The 17,641-nt window shown below is 46.7% G+C and overlaps 2 protein-coding genes across 3 annotated transcripts in view; one reads left to right on the top strand and one right to left on the bottom strand.

Annotated features, from left to right (window-relative positions):
* Window positions 1-14,162, bottom strand: part of LOC310673400 (uncharacterized protein) — a 182,729-nt gene extending 168,567 nt beyond the window's left edge. Inside the window, exon 1 of the mRNA XM_083431870.1 lies at window positions 13,814-14,162. The gene's annotated coding sequence lies outside the window, so the exon portion shown is untranslated. The remainder of the gene's footprint in view (window positions 1-13,813) is intronic.
* A 151-nt stretch (window positions 14,163-14,313) lies between these two features.
* On the top strand, window positions 14,314-16,507 carry ID2 (inhibitor of DNA binding 2). 2 transcript variants are annotated; one of them, XM_083431834.1, is made up of 3 exons: window positions 14,314-14,834; window positions 15,161-15,225; window positions 15,859-16,507. In XM_083431834.1, exons 1-2 carry the CDS (start codon window positions 14,487-14,489, stop codon window positions 15,215-15,217), a joined length of 405 nt encoding a protein of 134 aa, XP_083287960.1. In that variant the 5' UTR covers window positions 14,314-14,486; the 3' UTR covers window positions 15,218-15,225; window positions 15,859-16,507. The 2 variants fall into 2 exon arrangements, with proteins under 2 accessions (XP_083287960.1, XP_083287961.1); XM_083431835.1 differs by having other exon boundaries at window positions 15,161-15,229.
* The last annotated feature ends 1,134 nt before the right edge of the window (window positions 16,508-17,641 follow it).

Raw genomic sequence — 17,641 nt, 5'->3', positions numbered from 1 at the left:
CCGACCACTGCAGTACCTCCCATGCAGATCTTTTTAAAATGCTAGACATCGACTTAACAGGGAAGGATGTTTGAGAGTTATTAAATGGAACAGTCTCCAGGATCAGGAAAGGAGTTGGATCTGACAGAGTTCCCAAGCTGCTTATACATGTCCGTGTGAATAACATTCTTATTAATCTGTTAATTCTAGACTCAAGATGCATTAGCACGGAGACAAAGAAAAAGGTTAGCCCTCTCCTTGCGCAGCCTCGGGCCTTGTTTGCTTATCACACTTCGCTGCACCACCTCCGTGAAGACAGACCAGTGTGTCTTCATCTACCGCAAACATAAATAATCACTTGGTTTCGGCCTTGGTTGTTAAGAGAGTTCGGAGTCTCTGCTACAAATTGATGCTGGTTGAATCCACTTCCATCATCCATCTCACCTGCATTGTCTGGCTTTTTGAAGGCAAAGGAAGCTCGCCTAGGTCAGTATTGACTACACTGACTGAGAGCAGCACTTCTCCAGATTTTTAGACATGGTTCTCTCCCAGCCCAACCTGGAGATGTTGGGGATTGAGCATGGGGTTTTTCCAAGCCAGGGAGATGGTCTGCTGCTGAACTAGTCCTTCCCAGGAAGGCTTGGCTTCCTGAAGCATAGCATGTCAAGGTTGAAGGTTCGATCCCCCTATGGGACAACTGCATGGCAGGGGGTTGGACTAGATGATCCTCAGGGTCCCTTCCGACTCAACAGTTCTATGATTCTATTATCTCTCTCTTTCAAGAGAAATAAAGTGTCTCAATATTTTTACTTTTTTAGGTGTGGAAACAAAACTCATGAAAAATGATGCTGTTCCCTATCCCGTCCTTTTTGCCACATTTGCTTCATTGTACGTGCCTAATCTAATAGCTGGGCAATATCCATTCAGTGGTAGACACACATTCAGAAGGGAAACTTTTTTGCCAAGGGGATTTAAGACCTAACTTCCCCATGGAATTCCTGCCTTTTCTTCCACAGTTCTGTATCACTCTGTGGAACTCTCGGCGACCAGATGGAGAGGCTGTGGCCTCAAATTAATTTGCAGCGGTGCTTATTCTTCTTGGGTTACACAAGCGCAAAAAGAAGGTCTTGTTCTGCATCTGAAAGATTCTGGGGCTTTGGCAAGCCACCTAAAGGAAGGGAACACCAGGAGCATGGCACAAGGGATGTGCACAGGAGTTAACAACAACAACAACAACAATTTATTATTTATACCCCACCCATCTGGCTGGGCTTCCCCAGTGACTCTGGGCGGCTCCCAACAAACTATTAAAACACCGTAATGCATCAAATATTAAAAGCTTCCCTAAACAGGGCTGCCTTCAGATGTCTTCTAAAAGTCTGGTAGTTGTGGTTCTCTTTGACATCTGGTAGGAAGGCGTTCGGGACACGGGTGGTGCTGTGGGTAAATGCCTCAGCGCCTAGGGCTTGCTGATCGAAAGGTCGGCGGTTCGAATCCCCGCGGCGGGGTGCGCTCCTGTTGTTCAGTCCCAGCGCCTGCCAACCTAGCAGTTCGAAAGCACTCCCGGGTGCAAGTAGATAAATAGGGACCGCTTACTAGCGGGAAGGTAAACGGCGTTTCCGTGTGCGGCGCTGGTGCTGGCTCACCAGAACAGCGATGTCACGCTGGCCATGTGACCCGGAAGTGTCTCCAGACAGCGCTGGCCCCTGGCCTCTTGAGTGAGATGGGCGCACGACCCTAGAGTCTGTCAAGACTGGCCCGTACGGGCAGGGGTACCTTTACCTTTTAGGAGGGCGTTCCACAGGGTGGGTGCCACTACCGAGAAGGCCCTCTGCCTGGTTCCCTGTAACTTGACTTCTCGCAGTGAGGGAACCACCAGAAGGCCCTCAGCGCTTCTCCTGAAGGTCTTGCCCCCCAGTTACTGAGACTGAAGGTTTTGCAGTCCCCCCCCCCAAATAATGAAGAAAAAAACCTTGTTTACCAGAGAAGTAGGCCAGCCACTAGGAGCAGTGGCAGCTCTTTCAAATCTCCTTAACACCCCCCCCCCCCCAATAATATATATGTAAATGTTTATGCATTTATCAAAAAATGGTGTTTGGATACTGATAAAAGGAGCCTAATTGATCTTTTGCAACTATTGTACATTTTTAAAAACAAAAACTCTGCCATTCCCAGCATACTACATACTGAATGAACTTCAACTTTTCCATCAGTCTAGTCTGGAAGGATCAACTGGAAAAAAAAAACGATAAAAGTAGACTACTGCATTGTTACATTTCTGCAAATAATCCAGTTACTCCACATCTAAGACAGGAATCATTTCGAATTTGTAAGCCCGAGTTTTAAACCTCCTGGAAATAATTGTTTCGTACAGAGCACCCCTGAGCTGTGCAAGCATGTTGCCATGAGCCAGGATTGTTGAAATTATATGGGAACCCTGCAGGCAACAGCTGGGTCCTGCTACATATTCGAAAATGACCGATAATAAGCACCATGGAGATTCCCTTAATACCAGTAATAGCAGTGTCAGTTAAGTCACCCTGCAGAAAGCATGTGTTTTACGTTACTCTCCATTCCTGACTTGGTGGGTCAGAATGGGGAGCAAGCAATGCCAGTACAACAAACTTCCACGTTTACTGAGAATTAGCTCATATATATAATCTGGAGATCTCAAACTTCCCCTAAAACTTTAAGCTGTGATGATGATGATGATGATGATGATGATGACAGCGACATAAATAATGCAGGGCACTTCATGCAAATCGGTCTTAACACCACCCCTGCTGCTAAGAAAGAAAGGCTGGCTCCCCGCTCAAACAGTCACCTGGAACATATTTCTGAGATCTCCTCGCTAATCCAATTTCCCATCCGCCACCCCAAAACCCTCCGACGAAATTGAAACGGCATTCTATGATCCTCATTCGCTGGGGTCCTGCCCCTTGAAATCTGTCACCGAGGCTGTGGTGAACGGCACAGAAAGATGCTTTTCGAAAGAATCGGGAGGTATTATTTTCAATTTAGTTTTCCTATAATTCCACGAGCTGGTATCTGCAAGCAATTTTCCAACAGACTATTCCCCTGCCTAAAAAGCAGAGACATCACCTTGCCAACAAAGGTCCGTATAGTTAAAGCTATGGTTTTCCCAGTAGTGATGTATGGAAATGAGAGCTGGACCATAAAAAAGGCCGATCGCCAAAGAATTGATGCTTTTGAATGATGGTGCTGGAGGAGACTCTTGAGAGTCCCATGGACTGCAAGATGATCAAACTTATGGCTTTAAATGCCTGCAGCAAAACCTCAGAATTGAGTCAGTAGCTAAAAGTAAGCCAATGCAGATTTTTCTCAATACGATGTAATATGTGCAAAAGCTCAGCGTCCTCAGTTGGTAGAGCACAAGACTCTTAATCTCAGGGCCACCGGTTTGAGCCCCAAATTAGGCAAAAATATTCCTGCATTGCAAGGGGTTGGACTAGATTGATGACTCTAAAACTCTGAGATTCTATCCTCGCAACTGCATATTATTGCTATTAGAGTTTTTGCCATACAGTTGGTATGTGGGTCAATCTTAAGGAACAATTTGATGCATCTCAACAGACAAAGATCATCTCTTTTAGACTGGTCTCTGCCAGCATGTTGGAGAATTCTTTAAAAGTCATCCATTGGTGGTATTATTTCGCCAGTGTGTTTGGTTCTTATTGCAAGATCGGGATCTCCCTTGTGCTGGTGGGGCTGTGGAGACACATGGTGGAGTCCATTTTGGAAACAAATTATTGCAGAAATCAGTCCACTTAATGTGATTCTAGGCCCTACTCTATGTGTTTTATCTGTTTTTGGTAAAGGCAATGTGGATCTTCTATGTAAACAGTTAATGGTATATCTGGCAGCTGCTCATTTAGTAATCGCTCAGGGCTGGAAAGATGCTTCGTGTTATACCTAGATAACTGGTTCAAGAAAGTTATGTTCTCTGCTATTTCACAGACATTGACATGTGATCTTTGTGTTGCTAGGGGTTACGCCAGGTCAGGCATAGGTAAAAAAACTCGGCCCTCCGGATGTTTTAAGACTACAACTCCCATCATCCCTAGCTAACAGGACCAGTGGTCAGGAATGATGGGAATTGTAGTCCCAAAACATCTGGAGGGCAGAGTTTGAGGAAGCCTGGGTTACGCTGACCCTTCTGATTTCACCTCTGTTTTGGGAGTTATTTATTAAATGTATGACATCTGCAGTGACACAGTTGGCAAATTCCTTCAAAATATGATAGTTTGGCAGCATCTGTAAACAGGCAAGACCCTTCTTCCCACCCCCCTATTTTCTTCATTGTAATTTGTGTTTTTATACCCTATTTATAATTTTATAGTTTTATAATTTCATAATTGTACCCAGTTGATTTACTTCCTGGTTGTTGTTTTTTTTAAAAAAAATCCTTTTACTTTATCATCAAAATTTCATTGTGTTGTATACATATGATTTTGTTGTTAATGTCCATTTTTCTTTTTGTGTATATCGTCTTTAGAAAACAGTGTAATGTAATATATAGATCACTGTCACAATGTGTCAGGCCTCAGGGAATCCGATCCCCCTCTCCCCACCCCCAGGGCAGGCTGCCAGGGATTAAGTAGACAAGAAAGCTCTTACCAGGTCTTTTATTCAATATTCACAGAGAGAGGCTTAGGAATGCTGTCTCTTGGAGTAATGCCGTTGCTCCGGGTAATCTCCACCCCTCTTCCCTTCTCATTCATCCCCTGTGCCGCCGCCCCCTTATGGGGGCAGCTTAAGGCCAATTGCCTCTTAGCTCTTTGTTCTCCCACTTTGACTGCTCGCCAGGTTCTGGGAGAAGGGAGGTCTGGACAGCTTTCTAGTGGTGACATGGCAGCCAGTTGCTCCTGCTCAGCTTCTCCCCCCTCCTCTTCCCCTGTTATTCCCCAGCTTTGCCCCTCTTCTACCTCTGAGCCATGCCCTTCTGCAAACCACTGTTGTAAATCAATACTGCTTCCCTCTTCTCTGGAAGGTCCCACCATTCCTCTTCAGCCCGATTCCTGACACAATGCTATCTGTGTGCAGGAACAGTTGCACTCGCTGCACCAACCAAAATCAACAATTGTTCCAAGCCACTGAGGTCATGTGGACCTGTAGCGATGAATCTAAGAGCACCAGAAAACTAGGCACTTGCTCCATAAGATGGAGTACCCCCCCCCCCCAGAGCTGGTACACCGCCCAATTCCTGATCTAGGGAGCAGCACGTCCATAATGCCCAGATCTTGTCAGACTTCAGTCACCGTTTAATACCTTTCAACCAGCCCATGACTGCATGCACACATCACTTCCAGACGTGTGCAGAAATTGAGGTGGGCATCATCATCATATTGACACCTTGTGCCTAAATGACCACCTCCCACCATTGATATTAAATATCGGGAACAAAACCATGCCGTGCCACCTCCTCACACAACAGCATGATAGGAGTTGGGAGTTTGAAAAGATCTGGAAGACACTGGGTTGAGAAAGGCTGGCACACACTAATGCATCTCAAAGCCTATTGCAGGCTGAAAAGCAAAGCATATGTATATGGTTGGATCCTGGACATCATCGTACTTGGAGCAGACCCACTGAAACCAATGGGACTCAAGCTGGCCATGACCAATGTAGGACCCATAGATTTCAGTGGGTTTACTCTTCAAGTGTAATTTATGTCCAGGATCCAACTCAAATAGAAATGAGAAACAGCATTTCAAAAGTACAGGAAGCGAGGGTGCCAACTTGAATAAAATATGGGGGGGGGAGTCCAGGTAAGCCCTCCCTCACACAATCCATCACAAGATGTGGCACACTAATTATTATTTATTTATTTATTTATTTATACATACCCCGCCCATCTGGCTGGAAGCCACTCTGGACAGCTTCCAAAAAAATATTAAAATACTGTAATAAATCAAACATTAAAAGCTTCCCTAAACAGGGCTGCCTTCAGATGTCTTCTAAAAGTCTGGTAGTTGTTGTTCTCTTTGACATCTGGTGGGAGGGCGTTTCACAGGGTGGGTGCCACTACGGAGAAGGCCCTCTGCCTGGTTCCCTGTAACTTGGCTTCTCGCAGAGAGGGATCCGCCAGAAGGCCCTCGGCGCTGGACCTCAGCGTCCGGGCAGAATGATGGAAGTGGAGACGCTCCTTCAGATATACTGGACCAAGGCCGTTTAGGGCTTTAAAGGTCAGCAGCAACACTTTGAACTGTGCTCAGAAATGTACCATTTAAATGGCAATGCCCATCAACTGGGGGGGGGCTGGCCCCCTCAAATGCTTTATTGGGGGGGAGGTGAAGGGACCTTGGCCCTTATGATAGGAAGGTTTTTCGTTTTGGTATCCATTTTCTAAAGCGTTCTGGTAAAGTACTGGTTCACTCTGCCTCGAATAAAGATTGTCTATGATAAATGGGGAGGGGGGAAAACATTGGAGATCTCAAGTTACCGCAAATAGCAGTAACAAAACATCAACATATTCTGCATCTGAACCTTGCTTCTTTTTCTGCAGGACAGCCAAACCTTTAGAAACGAAAAGCGCCGCGGTTTAATACAAAACCCAGGGTTTCTCTTGCAAATTTACACACACACCCTGCACACACACATCTGGCTCTTCTCTGCCCGTCAGCCTTGCATCCGCTCGGGCGACGCAGGCGTCTGCTGCCCGCCGAGGAAGCCGCGGCCTGGTCCGCCTCCCCTCCCCGTCGCGGAACTGGAGCCACCGGCAAAGTTTACGCAGAGCAGCACGCGACCGGCGTGTGGCGGAGAGTTCGCAACAGCGGCGCCTGGTGTTCCGCAGAACCGGGCGCAGAGGCGGAGGGAGGAGACACAGAGGGCGGGGAAACCGGGGGGGATGGGGTGACGTGTGGGGTGGGCGGTTGGCGCGCTTGTTACCTCGGGGATAGGCGGCGTGGAGGAGTCCAGAAACCTCGAGCAGAGCCTTTGCTGTGCGGGGGCAAAAGGGGAGCCGGAAAGTTGGGGGGGGGGGAATCAGCCGTGCGCATAGCAAGCAAAGGGGTGCGCGGTGCAAAATAATAAAATAAAAAATGGAAATGGAAAATAGAAGGAACGAGTCAGCAGCACACTTCGAGGGAGACGAGCGTGAACGAGTTTGCACATCTAAGGTCACCAAAGTGAACGGGGGGGGGGAGATACCGCTTGTGCATGTAGCTTGATAGCGACGCACTAGTTCTACCACCCCTTAAATAAAAATAAAAGCAATTAAGTTGATGGTGAGAACTCTGAATTGTTTCCGATGGCGAAGTTTTCGAAGGTGCCTTTGCGCCCCTTTGCCACTACTCTGCGCCCAGTTACAAGAGGCGGCGGCGAACAGCAAAGAGCACAATGTGTTTCTTGTTAAGCAGCCCAGCCCGGCTTTCCCCTTTCTCTTTTTCTGTATGGGTTACATCGTAATATTAAGCTGCAAGTTTAAGTTCTGGACAAACAATCTCTTGTTGCATCTCTAGGGCGCGGGGGGGTTGATGAATTCCCACAGATGATGTTGCCCAAACAGTGATCGGCTTGTGACTTGATTTCAAGCATCATGATGGCTGGTTGGTTGGTGTGTATGTATGTGTGTGTTTGTGTGAGTGTGTGGAAATGGAAGGAGGGAAGTGGGGCGGGGAGGGGGAGGGAGGAGAGGTCAGTACAGAAAAGAGCTTTGAAGAGAAAAGGCTGCCTACAGCAGGATTGTTTCTACAAGCTAATTGTACTGAGTGCAGCTGCACAAAGCTGGATCAACAGTAATAGAAGGCGGCGCAGACTTCCTGACGCCAGCCCTGCAGAGCTCCCACCAACACTGGCAATTCCAGATTGTTTTCCAGACCTTATCTCTCCCTAGTTAATTTCTTTCGCTCGCTCCAGTTTTGTGACCGGAACAAAAGTAACAGCAGAATCCTTTGTGAAAGCAGGAAAAAGTAAAGGGGGGGGGGAATGCTGTTCGAGATCAGTGCACTTCACAGATTTCTGCAGCAATGTTTCGCAGGCATTCCTCTCCTGTCCCAGCCAGAGTGCGCGCGCCTGCATGAGCTGTCCTTCTCCCCTCGTTTTCTAAAACTTTTCTCTCTTTGAACAGATGGGCAATGCGATGCAAACAACAGTAAAAAAAAAACAACAAAACCAGTTTGCAAGTCACTGCCCTGGTTGTTAAGTCGGACAGGGTTCACGCAACCCCTGCCCTGTGCAATTCTCGATCTACTGTATTTACAGTGCAAATTCTATGGCGTGTATGCATGAGCAAGCAAACCTTTCTCCAGATAAGCGCGTGTAGGACTGTGTAGCGACTCGAAACACAAGCATGTGGGATTCTGTCAAGAACCAGAAAATGCTGGGATCCTGCAGGTTCTAATAACATCACCTTTGCACTGCATTGTTGTGGCACTACAAGAACTGGTTTTGAGTTTGCAACCCCCCCACCCCGCTTTTTGAAAAAAAAATTAGTGCTTCATCCCCGTCATTCGGCTGTTTCCACATTAAAGCCACTCCCCATTAGAGTGTGAGACGCTTGTGAACCCCGCAAAGCAACGACTTCAACCTTAATCATTCATCCAGGTAACGTGTTCCTAAAAAAGCAGAACCACTTGTGGCAGCCTTGCAATTAAATCTACCGTATAGGTAGCTGGTTAACAGCGTGGTGCTGATAATGCCTGCGTTGTGGGGAACTGGGCTAGATGATCCTCAGGGGCCCTTTCGACTCTGCAATTCTATTAATTCTATATAACCTTAATTACATAGACCTGCTTTTAATACCCCCCCCCAAAAAAAAACCCTTTCTTTTGAGTGTCTTTAGGATTTTGGAGGGTGCGCCCAAAATGGATTGGAGAACAGGAAACTTTTCAAACATCCGCGAAAGTCACTATTATTCAACTCCCCACCCCACACACGCGACAAAAAATAAATTTCCATGATCCTGACATTGGACACATATATACACGCAAATGCCTATGTAACCTGTGCCAGAAATTATCACGGGACTAGGAAAATATCTCAGCCATAGAAGCAGTTTAGGGGTGCGCTTTCCGTTCTTGCGCGGCGGCGCAGACTGGCGGCGAGCGGTGTCTCTCTCTCTGCAGAAGGAAAGCCTCCCGGGCCCGCTTCGCTCCTTCCGCGCGCGCGCACCAACACACCGTTGCAAAGAACAAACAAGCGGGGGGGGGGAGGAGAGCGCGAGCTGCACTGCAGGTGCGGGTGAGAAAAAAGCGCGCCGCTGCTGCTGCTGCCAAGCCTGGGCCGGGCCGGGCCCCGCCTTTTGCAGCCTCCCCCAGCCCCGGGCCGAGCCCCGGTCTCCATGGCAGCCGCCTGAGAGGCGCCGCCGGCCTGGACCGGGAGGGAGGGCAGGCAGCGGGGGAGCGACGTCACGGAGCTGGCGCCGCCGAGTCGGGCCCGGCCTCTGGGTGGGAAGGAAGGAGGGAGGGAGGGAAGGCAGGCGGTGGGAGGCCTGCCCGGAGGAGCGGGAAGGGAGCAGGAGGAGGAAGGAGGCGCTCGGCTGGGGCGCGCACGGCGGCGCTAGGGGAAGCCCCCTCTGCAGCCGCCACTTGCTGCCCGTGCCAGCCCAGGTGCAGAAGGCTGGGATTCGGGGGGGAGGGAGGGGCGGTCCTTTTTATTGCTCACTTATGGAGGGGGGTGAAAGGAAGTAGGTCGTGAAGAGAGAGGCCGGGCTGAGGGGCTTTCCCCCGCCACCCCTTTTTTTGAGGCGCAGGAGCTCCTAAGCGAGATTCTTTGCACACTTAGCCCTCTCCCCCCTTGCAAGAAACAGGAGAGACAGCCTCTCTTTTTTCTCACCACCTCACCCCCCCTCCAATTGTGTACCTCCCTCCGCCGCTTCCCTGTAAAAGGAACCGGAGGCGGGTATTAGAGTTGGAAGGCACCCCGAGTCATCTATACCAACCCATAGCTGTCAACTTTCCCCTTTTTTCAAAGGGAAATTCCCTTATTCCGAATAGGATTCCTCTCAAGAAAAGGGAAAAGATGACAGCTATGTACCAACCCCCTGCTAGGCTTGGATCTCTTTGCCTGCGTGAACCCGCGACCCTGAGGTTAAGAGTCATGGTCTCACTCTCCTGGCGCCCCGGTGAAAGAGGAAGATGGGCACCCATTGCATACATAGACGGCTCCCACGCCTCGTCCTCGCCCTCAGAGGTGGCTCAAGCGGACTGTTCTCTTTCTTGCGACAAGAAGAGCCGAGAGGGGAAATGTTGCCAGGCTCTGCCACTTGGATGGACAGCTTTTACCTCAGGCCCTAAACAAACTGAATTCCCAACCAATTTAACACTGAAGCCATTCTTAGAAAGGACTTCTTATTCCAGCTTGCAATACGTTTTAGAGTCCTAAAGAGGAGGTTCTCAGAATGCACTGATTTTAGTCTTCAGGATACCACACAAGGATTTGGGGGCTTTTTCCATCTGTTGTGCCTTATTTTGCAAAAAAGGAAGCAGTCTCCTGAGTCTGGGAAGCCAGCATGAATAACTCTGGCTTAAATGTTAAGCTAGTGCAAACTACACCGGATCTGTTTCAGAGCAGGGCTTTTGCCATTTGAGCTGGCCTAAACCTGGCAGAGGAAAACAAGCCTTTAACAGAGTTTGACTTACACCACACTTTTTGCCAGGCTCCTAAATTCTGGCAGGTTGCCACGCCACATGACCAAGCTGAGCAGAGTTAGGATACAGCTTAAAAAAATCCGGCACGATCCCACTCTCCTGGAACGGCCATTTTTCAGAGTTTACTCCAGCAGAGGTTTCACTGGTCTCAGCTCAGTTGACTTGAGGCTGGCATATCTCCAACTGAGTTGGGGTTAGGGACTTGCTGCCAGCATAGCCCAGCTGAGCTGGGATTTAGTATGCTGAGCCAAATATCCACTGCATCTTAACTCATCCCAGCAGACCTATGGCTAGGATTGTACCCAACCTAGCTTGATGAGATAGAAAGAATCAAGCGTTGAACCGGAGTGCTGGAATGCAAATAGGCTTGCAGAGCTGTACAATCTAGTTTAGATTTAGGTTGCAATGAGAATAAACCCCTCTGAATACACCACGACTTCTGAATAAGCATGCATGTGACAGCTTAGTTTCTGGAGAACACTAGTGCACAGTTTCTCAATAAAATACAATTGGATATTAAAGTGGCTTCCAACGGAAAAGAAAATGCTAGAGAAGATAACATAGCCCATGGTTCGCCTCAAGCACAGCAACACTTCAAAAGTATTTATAGCAATGAATTGCTTACAAAGGTTAATACAATAGTAATTGTGTAAATTTGGTAGTGGAAGTGGTAAATGTATACTAAAGTAATTTTTATCAGAGTGTCCATCCACAAGTTCTCTAGCACTGATTTCAGTGGAAGAGATTTAAGCATCCAAAGTGTTTCATAAGTGTCATGTGCCAAATTAGTTTGGTTTTAACAATGGTTTCAGCCTTCCGTTTAAGATGCTATCCTCTGTATTTCAAAGTGACTGCAGTATATCCTGCCAGCCTACCTATTTTTTTTTTATCTTTCCCTACCTATGAATGTTCTTGGTTATTTTTTTCCCCCCTGAGCATACAGTAACAAACCAGTGATAAAAGTGTTTGATTTGCATACAGTCTCGTCTGAAATAAAAACATGAAGTGATGAAATCTGACATAGCCAGAAAAATGTATCTCGGAAGACCTCTAACACAGGCTAAGAAATCAGCTAATCATAAGGAAATATTGTGGGGGTTAAGTCCTTGGGGGCAAAATCATGTGTTTTGGTGTGTTTTTTTACTAGCCATCATACGTATTTAAGAAATAAAATTGTCATGAACATTATTTTGTGGCTAAAAGATACGGCTGCGATCTTGCATGTTGCTTAAGGCTGAAGTCTGAAAGGCACTCTTGTTAAGTAGCAACTCTCACTGAGCTCATTTACTTCTGAGTAAGCATACTTAGGGGTCATGCTGCATGGATCATGGCCTTCCACTGGATTTAAGTAGCCTAACAGCTGGATTGCAGGTTTAAAGTGCAGCCCTGTGCTTCGTTACTGAGAACTCTTCGGTAGAACTTCCATATTATCTGCATAGCATTACAGGGTCAATTAATCTTTTCTTTAGCACAAGGCATAGTAAAGCTTCAATTAAATGAGTGGCGAAGTACACAGGAAACACTACCAGGTCAGTTCCTTAGTCCACCTAGTCCTGCATTGTCTACTGGCAGCCATCCTCCATGGTTTTCAGCCCTGGATGGGGATGCTAAACACTGAACCTGTGCTATAACTCGGCATCATGGGCGTAGACGTAGGGGGGCAGGTGCCCCCCTAAATCAAGTAAATAAATAAAAATACTTAACTCATTGGCCAATTGTGTTGCAGATAACTCAATTCTGCCCCCCCCCCCAACAAAAAGCCTGTCCCCCTGGCCACGCCCATGCTCTGTACCCAGGTACCCTGATTAGGAATGTAATCTTGTCGCAGAGAAGCCACATACCTTGGGGAGGAGGGAGAAGTGGCGAAAGGGTTGAGCGAGAGCAAGTCCAGGGTCATATCTTGGTTGGTTGGTGGAAGCAGCTACTGCCCTTCAACCTCTTCTGTTCCTTTCCAAGAACATGTAAGCTGGCACTCGGTGATTACAGCCACTTGCGTGGAGTGCAATTTTATTTCCCTTGCAGGGTGGGAAAAGAACATTTACAAACAATAACGCCACATGAGGAAATGTCATTGGGATGTTAACAATCCACACCTTTTTTTTTAACAACAAAAAAAAGATATATAGGGGAGGGGCACCACCTGTACTCATTATGGGAGAGAGTTGCTCACAAATTATGAGCTGGATTGAAAGGCAAAAAAGTGGGAGAGAGGAACATGAGGGATAGCAAAACCTGAAGACCTTCCAGTAGCCCAGAGAGGTCAAAAGGCAGAGGTGCCAATGTCTGATCTTACCTGCGCAAGTAATCTCCCTCAAAGCTAATTTCAATGTACAGTATATATGTGTGTGTGTGTGTGTGTGTGTACACACACACACACACACACACACATTGCATTATAGGCAGCATAGATATTGCAAATAACCTCAAAACCACCCATGCACCCCTGAATCTAATGTTTACTGGAGGTATATTTATTTTCAATGACAACCCCCCATGTCATAATTAAGTATAATGATCTATATGGTGTAGTGGTTTGTTTGGAGCAGGCTTCCGCCATAGTTATCTTCAAGAAAAGCTTCACACATCCAAATAAAGGCATTCATATTTGTCCTGTGATCCCATTATATCTCTAAATGCCATGTATACATTAAAGGGGCACAATCAGGAGCCTTACATGAGCAATATATGTCTATGGGTACTACATATGCACGTTAGCCTAACGCTCTGAAATTTATAGCGTCGCTTAGCTAGCGTACTTGCGAAACTAAACAACTCCATCACCTCGAAAACTTCTGGATTTCTGCACCGCTGGCAGAGGGAACAGTTCCATTTAAGCCTCGCATGTTTGACAGATGTGCTTGACTAGGTTACAGTTACCCCCCTCCTGCGGTGCCTCAGCTTCCAGCATCCAATGATGTCTTTTCACTAAAATAGCCACAAATAAACTATTCAGTTGTTTTAGCCAAATAATTACAGTATCTGACCGTGAGTGAGATCACACACACACTCACAAATCTCAAGGGAACTGCTTCAAAATAACTAATCTGTGATTGCAAGTCTTGGGCCAATCAGGCTTGAAACAGACTGCCAGAGAAGGCTGGAAGTTACTATCACTGCTGTTTGGTTTGCTTATAAAAAGAACTTGTATGTTTCTTTTTTGGTAGGCAATGCATCTAAAAACCACTCTTGCGGGTTCTTTAAAATATATATATTATAATACTAACTCTGTGGCCCGTACATGGAAGAAAATTAACTTGTTACACTCTTGGTGACAACTGTATATGATGCATCCTATGTCCAGTTGGTGGGAATGACACGCAGGAAGAGTGGGGTAGCCATAGCCACTGTGAGAGCAGGATGCTGCCCTAGACGGAATCTCGTTGGCCTGATCCTGCGTTCTTTTCTCAGGCCTGTCTCTTGGGAACCAAGCTGCAAAGAGCAGCCCTTTCCGTGCCTTCCTCTCCCTCGGAATGGTCTCGGTTTGACTCCAGGCTCGGCGCTTGCCTGTACACTATTTACTACCCACAGCTGTGCTCGGGGCCCGCCCCGCTCTGCCAGGATTGGCTGCGAATGCGGAAGGCCCGAGCCTTCTCTTCGGCTGCCTTGGCGCCAGTGAGAAGTGCCTGCGCGCCTGACGGACGTGTCCAGGGTGCCCAATCGCAGCGCGCCCAGCCTGGATTTGTCAGCTGCTGGACGTGCGGTATAAAAGCAGGGACGAGGCGCCTTCGGCTTCATTCCGAGCGCGGATCGGGCAGCTGCAAAGAGCAGGAGTCGGAGGAGGAGACAGCGTGTAGAGAAAGAGAAGCGAGAGCCATTTCCTCCCCGCGGCGCGTGCGTTTTTGCGCTTCGTCTCCAAAAAGGCAAAGCCGGCTCTCTCGCTCTCTTCTTTCCACCAGCATGAAAGCGTTCAGTCCGGTGCGGTCCGTGCGGAAAAACAGCCTCTCGGAGCACAGCTTGGGGATATCCCGGAGCAAAACCCCGGTGGACGACCCGATGAGTTTGCTGTACAACATGAACGACTGCTACTCCAAGCTCAAAGAGCTGGTGCCCAGCATCCCGCAGAACAAGAAAGTCAGCAAGATGGAAATCCTGCAGCACGTTATCGACTATATTCTAGACCTCCAGATCGCTCTGGACACGCACCCCAGCATCGTCAGCCTCCATCACCAGAGACCGGGACAAAACCCTTCCTCCAGGACCCCGCTGACCACCTTAAACACAGACATCAGCATCCTGTCATTACAGGTAAGCGCCCTGTCCTTGGCTTACTTCTTCCTCCCCGGCGATTTCGTGTATCGCATCTTTAATAGGATTTGAGAAAGCGACATTGTTCTGAACCTGCGCGGTTTTAGATCTCTATTAAAAAAAAGGGGGGGGGGGTTGGATTCAAAGGGAATGCATAATGAGTTGGGGTTCCTTGTCCGTTCTAATGTCCCCCATTGTGGTCAAATCGGAATCCTTGCCCGTCACGTTTAGTGCCTTTTGTAATCTGGAGTGTACTTCATATGCTTTCTTGAACTGTTAAGCATCTTAACACCACACTGTCTTCCCCCTTCCCTCCCCCGTTGCAGGCGGCTGAATTCCCCTCAGAGTTAATGTCAAATGACAGCAAAGCACTTTGTGGCTAAAGGAATTGGTAAGTTGTTCAGGTTTCTTTCTGTTTTTTAAGTGTATGATTTAAGAGTGTCGCCCATCAGAAATGTGGGAGGGGTGTGTGTTCAGAATTGCCCTTGGAACTGTCTTAAAATTACACAGAACCGAGGATCCTATCAAGTGGCAGTTTAAGTCATAAAATGCATGTTGGCTTCTGCATATTCTGTACCCAAAACGTTGGGTGCTGTAAATTCAGGGACAACCTCCAGAAAGCTTAAGCAAATGGGGCAGTGAAACTTAACATGGAGATACAGAATCGTTCCTTGTTAAAGAACTTGTAATCAAAGGATAATTGCTCAGAGAAGTAGGTTAGTGTCTCTTGTCACCGCAAAGAGAGATTCAAATAGTTATTATATAGAGAATTTGGGGGCAGAGGGGAGGGTGTTACCAGGAGTCTCTTCATACTCAAACCCCAGACAATTTTTTAATTTCATATGTGGTGTCTGTATCAGAGTATGTGTTTGTGTGCGCATGCTGCATCTGGACGCCAGGGTTTGCCCAATCTTTGAGTGTTTGGTTAAATGTTCAAACTGTGGCTTCCTCTCTGGCGCCAGTCTGTCCGGATCTCTGCCCTGTTAGCATTCTTCTAAATATGCCTCTCTTCAATCTTTTGCAGGTGTTTGCTGACTTTTTTTTTTTTTTTGCACAAGAAGACAGCCTCTTTTTTTCCTCTTTTTTTTTTTGGGCGAGCTGCTGAATCTGATTTTCAGCTGTATCTGGAGGGGGAGAATCCATATCCAGTTAAATGGACATTTTAAGCGAAATTGTGGACACCCATCTCCCCTCTTCTACAACATGGACTAATCTTAATTATTTATGAAGAGACTTTTAAAAATGCCCTTTCTCTAGTTGGAAGGCTTCATTTATATAATATCCCCACAACGGGGAGCAAAATGAAATGTAAAAAACGAAACAAAAACTCATAAGGAATTGCCCGTTTTAAATGCAGACTTTGCCTTTTTTCCTCCAAAGGTGGAGCGTGAGTACTAGAAGGATTTAGTGTTCAGTTTTTCGGTGAAGTCTTTGTCAAAAATTATCCTCTTTTGACACAAACGTAGGACTGAATGCTATGTATATATTTATATATAAATATGGGAATGAAACTTTGAACTCTTTAATTAGAGTTTTCTTGTATAGTAGCAGAAATGTGCATTTCTGCAAAAAGTGTAATGATGTACGTAATCATGCTAAACTTTTTATAAAAGTTTAGTTGTAAACTTAACCTTTTTATACAAAATCAAAATAAATAATGTGTGTTTATTGAACAGTAGTTTGCTTGCTTTATTCATAGTGACCAAGTTTTCTGGGGGTGATTTGGGGGGGGGAGTTTTTGTAAAACCTACACAATAAAAAAGTACCTGAAATGAATGTATGTTCCTAAGTTGCTTAAAAAAAGAGGGGAAGAGGTTTGGTAGATGTCTGATAATCAGCTTATGAAATCGCTCTAGGGGAAACTGCTTAAGTTGTTCATTACCTAGAGAATGATGTTAAGCTCTGGCAAAATCAAACTCAGTTTAGCCAGAGAAATTCCTCTGGTCGGTCTGTTCTTCATCCTGGGTTGATTGACTTGTGTTAACTTCTCACAGGAACTACTTCAACTCCAAGCAAACTTGCCCTTTTGGATAATTATGCCTAACTAAGATTAGCATAGAGCTGTTACATTTCCCCAGCCACCCAGCTTCTGCAACACATTTTAACGGAGAAGCTGATGTGTAGCACTGAACTGAAAATTTTACCTAAATCCATCCAATATTTCAAGGCAAAGGGTATTAGTTAATCAGTTGCAGCAGCTTCCCTATATGACTAAGCTATTGAGAAATGAAAGTCACCCCTCATGTTATTGATTAAACTTTGGCTGCTCTAAGCATCACCCTCTCCCTGCAAAAGAAACTGAGTTGTATTTGTAGTACTGCCTTAAGGCAGGCTGCAATCCTGCACAAAGCTAGGATGTTGCAATACAGTGATTCACATGGAATTCTGGCGGCGTAAATATGTGTAGGTTTCTCCTGCTCCCCCCACCCAAAAAAATTATGCACCTTTTTTTCCCTGTTCTGCATGCAACCCCAACCTTCTAGTGCAGAAATAATCGTTTGTAGCAGCTATACTGTACCTGCCTGTTGGAAATTAATAGGATGTGGTCAGTTTCGACCACCAGCAACAGCCAGTTCCCAGCACACTACGTTAATTTCTGACTTTTGGCAAAGCTGCACAGCAGAAGCATCTGCAGCAGACTGCACTAAGTTTTGGGGAAAGAGTCCTGCTGAAGAATGTCTCCGTTTGGCACCTGGGCGTGAGCCTGGGCATTCTGTGCTCTGGGGACTCTTACACTGAAATGCAGAAGCCTCACCTGGGGCCTGTAACACTTTCACCAAAGAGAACAGGTGTGTGGGTGGCGCCGC

This window comes from Podarcis tiliguerta, assembly GCF_965153285.1.
Source record: "Podarcis tiliguerta genome assembly, chromosome: 3".
Taxonomy (NCBI): domain Eukaryota; kingdom Metazoa; phylum Chordata; class Lepidosauria; order Squamata; family Lacertidae; genus Podarcis; species Podarcis tiliguerta.
This window is presented reverse-complemented; position numbering and strand designations above follow the sequence as displayed.